This window comes from Tauraco erythrolophus, chromosome 20, assembly GCF_009769465.1.
Source record: "Tauraco erythrolophus isolate bTauEry1 chromosome 20, bTauEry1.pri, whole genome shotgun sequence".
Classification (NCBI taxonomy): domain Eukaryota; kingdom Metazoa; phylum Chordata; class Aves; order Musophagiformes; family Musophagidae; genus Tauraco; species Tauraco erythrolophus.
Genome location: NC_141484.1, coordinates 6,393,675 through 6,399,785, shown reverse-complemented (window position 1 = coordinate 6,399,785; position 6,111 = coordinate 6,393,675). Strand labels below are relative to the sequence as shown.

Here is a 6,111-nt window from a genome sequence, read left to right as displayed (position 1 = left end):
ACGTTGGCTGCTGGCATTCCATTTCCACCAGGCCCCTGGCATCTTAGGTGCCTGACAAACTAGTGTCACATGAGCAGCAGCTATTGTTGACATTTCTTAAGGCCAAGATGTGGAAGACAGTATGGATGCTCAGAGCAAGAAGTACTATTCATAAAAACATAAATTTGGGGGATTTTTAAGTTGTTCTGATCTTTGCTGGCCAACTTACCTTTGTGATTGAGTTGCTTGTCTGAGTTTGAGTTTCTGGATCAGTAGAAGGGAGGACAGCCTTGCACACCTTCAGGTGTAATTGTTTTTAGCCTTGCTGGAGGCTGCCAGGGCCTTGATAGCACGTTTTTCAGCACCATGTCCCTGCCTCCTCTTCTTTCAGAGTATGTACTTTATAGAAAAGTGAGAGGTTTTAAGTGGTGAGAAAAAGGATGTTTTTTGACTCATAGGATTTTGTTTTATATAAATACCCAAGCTTCCAGGTAGATCTTTCTGGTGTTTGCTGGCTGGTTCAGCTTTCAAGGCTGGAATAGAATGGTAGAAGGACAGAAATGTGTGTATCTACAGATACAATTATGCTGAAGGTCTTTGCTTTCTGTCTTCATCCCACAGATCCTATTTAGTTTCTATTTTCTGTATTTTGATTAAAAGGAAAACTGAGCTTATAAAATTTGGTGAAGTATTACACTTATTTGAATACTACTACTTGAAACAGAGGCCCTTACAGTACTGTAAACTTAAATTTTCTCATGCTTTTAATCACCAAATGAGCTTGATAAGGTTGGTACCTGGTTTGATATCTGATTCTTAACCATGATAGCAGAAGATCAAATCTGAGCATTTCCTCCCAGTATTAAGTTCTTAGTGTCTGTTATCATCATGGCACGGCAACCTGGTCCTACCCATGGTGTTGATTGTTCACTGAGGACCACTGCCAAGTTGATATTCCCTGCCAGGCAGATCATTCTTGTACTGAGCCTTATCAGAAGCAAAGAATCTCACTTATTATGTGAATGGTTTGCGCAGGGATGATACCGAGGCCACAAATTCAGCTCTTACTACAAAGCGTTGAGTACTGAGCTCTGTGTGCAGCCAGACTTCTGGTGAGTGTCGTAGACAGAGAACCCTCAAGTTGGAGGGATTACTATGTTTGCATGTTGCCGTGCTGTGTAGGCTCTGAACACTGGAAGATCATCTCTGTGCCAGCTGCTTGATGCTGAAACTTTTATCTTTTTGCTTAAAGGCTTTGTGATAAGGTGTGGCTTTCTTTGGATGTTCAGTGTCTCTTGATGCAGAAAAGTGTGCCTGATCTGAAAAACCTAGAGCTAGATGTCTAGATTTGAGCACTACTGAAATGTGAGAAATATGCAATATATTTAATTCTAAGCTTTGGTTTGGTTAATTTCTACTGCAATCTATTATTAAAACAAAAACCTAAACCAATCATGGCAAGATAGAATTCACTAGTTCACAAAATGGAGTTGGAAACATTGACAAATATATTCGTGGTGTCCCAGTACGATTGCTCTATTTCTCTATTTGCAGGGCTTCTGTATCGCATTGTCACCTAATCCAAGGCACAGCATGACTCCTTCCGGGGGCTAGTCTCTTCTATCATATCTTTCCCTCCTCTTTAAATCCCTTCAATCAGCTTTCAGTAAAACAGAAAATAGGTTTTATGACTTATTAAAAGTTTCATAATGGAGGCCTGGCTTATCTTCCCTACCTTCTGTCACGGACAAACTTGGATCAACAACTGCTAGATATTTGTCCGAAAGTATAGATTGAAGCATTGTGAACTCTGTGCTCTCAGTAACTTTACAAGCTTAACAATCCTAGGAGAAGCTTCAAAAAACTCAAACAACCCAAACAAGTAGTGGAAACAATCCCAATACCACAAATTTAAAAGTTATAGATCACTATGGCAACTCAAAAATACTAAATGTGTGTGACTTGTGTTGTTTTTAATTTTTATTAGCCAGGTAAATCTAAGGTGAAAATTTTGCTTTATTTCAGCTGTGGAATTTGACAATATTAATCTACAGCATAGTAGTCACTGTGACACTGCTGTGGTTGTGTTGTGGATTTGATCAGCTGGTATATGGAAGAATTTGAAATGCTCAAAATGAAATAACTTGAGGATCAAGTACTATATATGTGTTAATAGGATCCTGGGCCAGGGCCTTGAGCCCAGAACCCTGATACAAATATGGCCTCACTGTGTCACAGCCCATCCAGGCCCTTTTCTGCTCTTTCACTGGTCATTTCTCTGCACCTTTCGCTGAGCAATTCAATTGTTGACGACTTTGGGTTCCTTACAGGTTTCTACATACGTCCACGTACCTAATTTGAGAGTCCCCTGAATGCCAGCCCGTGCATGTTTTCATCTGTGACATGAAAGTGAAGTCATACATGTTGCAACCTTTCCAACCCATGTCTGCAACAATAGACTCGAGTTTCCTGTCAGATACGACCTGCACTGTTCTCTTCAGCCAAAGATGAAATAATGTGTTTGTCACGTCAAAGCTAGTTGGCCTGCATCATCTGTAACTTCTCTACAGCGGTTCAGCTCCCTCTTGAGCTCCCTCTTGCTTCTTCTAGTGTCTATTCTTCCATTTGGCATAAACAGTTCATTGGTCAGGCATGGTACTTTCTAGCTTCATTTTATGTTTTGTTAACTTCAACATGTTATGGGTTATAAAGTGAGTGTTAGTAGCAGAATAGCATGAGGGCTGTCCTGTCTCCAGAGGGGAGAAAAAACCCACAAACAATCCCTTAATGTGTAAAAAGGTCAAACATGCACCATGTGAACTTGTTAAACACATTTATTGAGCTCTTGACAGTAACCAAACACAGTGAATGACCATTATAAACAAGAAAAAAGGCATTTGCTTTTACTTGGTCAGCTCCTGCTTTATCTGTAAAGAAAAGATATCCCTTTCCACCACCAATTTACAGGATTTGAATTTGTTTAGCCCAATAATGGACTCAGCAGGGAAAATGGCAATTTTAAACTGAGATGTTTCAACTGCTCTCTCTTTCCGATTAATGATGGACTATAAAGTGGAGTTAAAGTTATAGTAGCTTTAAGTGTGTTCCCAATTGCCATTAACTCACTTAAACTGGCTGCAAACAAATAAATGAAGTAAGGAAAAAAAAACAAGAAAAGGGAGGGAGGGGGGAGAGAAAATCACAAATAATGCAGCCACAAGTAGTAGAGGCTTCTTCCAGAAAAGGGGGGGGGGGGAGGGGAGAATCAAAGCAAGTTTACTAAATTAATTTGTTAAACACATTTATTGAGTTGTTAATAGTAACCAACACAACGTATGACCTGTTGTAAAACGAGAAACAGAAAATGGATTGATTCTGATTTTTGGCAAATCCTACTACAGATATGTGACAAAGAGGGAAATATTTCAATTTCCTTTATATTCTGCAGTGATATATTTACAACAGTTATCTCTCAAAGTCTGTCTCTTTTTTAATTAAATGAACAGAAAGATCATAACCTAGAAATAAGTTTCCTCTACAGTCGTCTTGTTCTGTCTTGTCAGTATCCATTAATGACAGTGAAATAATGAGAGCTTTTCCAAGGATTACTTGGCACACAGAACACAACTCCACTTTGATGCTGTACCGAGCCACCTTTTTTCTTTTTTCTTTTTTTTTTTTTTTAATTTGAGGGAGGAGGGGAAAAGAGGAAGAATTTCATATGTACAAAGGCTGAAAAGTCTTTTTCTGTGAAGCTAAATTAGTTCAGGAAAACTGTATCAAAATTGTAATCACATTTACTGTAATATTGTCTTTTTACTTTTTTTTTTGAATACCACCGATCATATGAATGAATTTTTAGTTGTTTCCAACATGGCAGCTCTTTTCCTACAGCACGTTTGCACATGCTGCCGTGAACCCAAAGAGAGTGAGGCTGGGTGCATTCTAGATTATGTCAATTCACAGTAGTAGCATTCCACTGAGGTTATGGGTTCTGCCTGCTCTGTCTTACTTACTTGAGGAGCCATTCATTTACTGAAAGGAAAGAGAAACAAAACAAAACAATTACACTTTAATAAACTCCAAATATGAAACTGGCTGGATTTAACACAGCATTAAGCGCTTAAACTGTCTTGAAAAAATACAGGACACTTAGTTTCCTCATCTTTCTGGAAAAGAATCAAAGCTGAATGACTGTTTCTTTGAAGTATTGTAACTCAGTCATCAGCCTTGTTGCTGAAAATGTTTTCTTTTCCACCCTTCGATAGTACTACTTCATAATCATAATATTATTGATAAGAAGGCACTTTTACGTTGTTATTGAGGTGATTAAAAGTGTGCGTAGGCTAAAAGATTCATAAAATGCACTACAGCTCAGTTGCGAGCCTCCCGCTGAGGTAGTGTAATGCCCTACCAGCATGAGACTGGGTGGGTTTATTTAATATCCATCGTGTGATACAGAACTTCCCAATTTGGGTGTTCGTTATGGTGGTGCACCTCCAAAGTGAAACTTTTTCCTTTGTTCGAGATCAGCTGTCACCAAGACTAACTGATGCCCCTTTTTCTTTCCAAGGTGGGTAAAAAAGAGCAAAATGTACTTTGTAAGGTGAGAAGACTTGAAAATGAGGCTAGAAAACTGAAGGTCTGTCCTATCTGTTTTTTAAAAAAAATGTGATGTCCCAGACGTTTTGTCATGGTTTTCCTGCGTGTTTCTAGGCAAGTTTCCTCATCCATTTCAAACGTGTGATATTTGACTCAAACCATTAGTCCCCCAGATCTGGAGTTTCATCTGTTTTTATTTGTGTACTTTTTTACACACTTGGGTTTCTCAAAGAAAAGAGCTCAGTGTCAGCATAGAAAGGATTATTCTGGAGGTAGAACGTACCTCTATACTGTAGTTTCTGTGCTCTATTGTTTGGACAATCTTTTCCCTGTAAACTAAAGTTGATATTAGTTCGGATACATCGGTTGTTGAGAGGCTGGACTGGTCTGAAATTGTCGCTCATGCTCAGAAATATCTGTGATGGCTGATTCTGGCTTAGCAGTCGTAAAGAATGCATCTACACAAAATACAAAACAAGGATTTTTAGTACTGGTCTTTCATGTAAGTAAACAACATACAACACTGAACACTATTCAGTAGACTACTTAATAAATGAAAGTTTAAACAGAATATAAGTGATTTGTAGTCAGAGGTGAGTTGAAAGAGTTAACTTGAGGTAAAACTGTTCCTTCTGTGGTCCTCTGTTTCTGAGCCCCATTTTAAACAAAAGTAACTAGTTTTGTGTGGAGTAAATGAAAATAGTCCGAGGTGTCCTTGGCTGCTCAGGAAACAAATGGAATCTGGAGTACTGGATGGCAGCAGTTGCAGATAAAATGAACTTGATGAATGACAAGAGCTAATTTCCTAAGTTTTGTAGCTATTAGTGCACCTTCCAGTTGAGAAGACAGAGTTTTGGATGATGGTACTCAAGAACCAGTTATGGCCAGTCAGGATGGAAAGGATAACTGGACAGTCATGCTGCTTAAGTCATGAAATTAATGATGTTAAGTGAAATCCTCTCTCTACGGAGAGGTCTGTCCTGATACTGTCTGTGCTGTGTGTGCAGAGTTCTTACGGTAGACTCTGGCCTTCTTTTGAGATGGTTTTATGGATCAGCAGAGGGGGAACTAATGAACCATCCCGGATTTTCAGAGCGCCCAGCAGTGCCTGGATGCAAACTACAAGAAGACAGCAATGGTTCTTACGATAACTGTGCTAAAAACATGCTAATTGATTCAAGGCCACCAAAATCTTTCAAACTTTGTATAGGAAACTGGAAGAATAGGGGATGGGGGGAAGCTGCAAATCAGAAGTTGTAAATCAGAAACCCTCGAAATATTTTAGTTTAAAAATAAAATATTTTCCATGTCAGTGTACAATTTAAAAGGTTTTGTGGTGGGATTTAATGCTTAAATGGGGAAACTCTATATCTGGGTTTTACATACTGAAAATCTTTAGCAGCTTCCTGGGAAAGCTTGAGCTGTGCACTACTATTTCAGTCTGAGTACACAATGTAATTACGAAGTATTCCATGAAATCAATTTGCAGCACTAATAATGGAGGGCGTAACTAACCAGTAAAACATGATG

The 6,111-nt window shown here is 38.8% G+C and overlaps 1 protein-coding gene across 1 annotated transcript in view; it reads right to left on the bottom strand.

The window, feature by feature from the left end:
• Window positions 1-3,991: 3,991 nt before the first annotated feature.
• Window positions 3,992-6,111, bottom strand: part of CA10 (carbonic anhydrase 10 (inactive)) — a 199,030-nt gene continuing 196,910 nt past the window's right edge. Inside the window, exons 8-9 of the mRNA XM_086624162.1 lie at window positions 4,865-5,039; window positions 3,992-4,014 (exon numbers count right to left, since the gene is read on the bottom strand). Of these exons, the coding sequence (XP_086480288.1) occupies window positions 3,992-4,014; window positions 4,865-5,039 (198 nt within the window). The remainder of the gene's footprint in view (window positions 4,015-4,864; window positions 5,040-6,111) is intronic.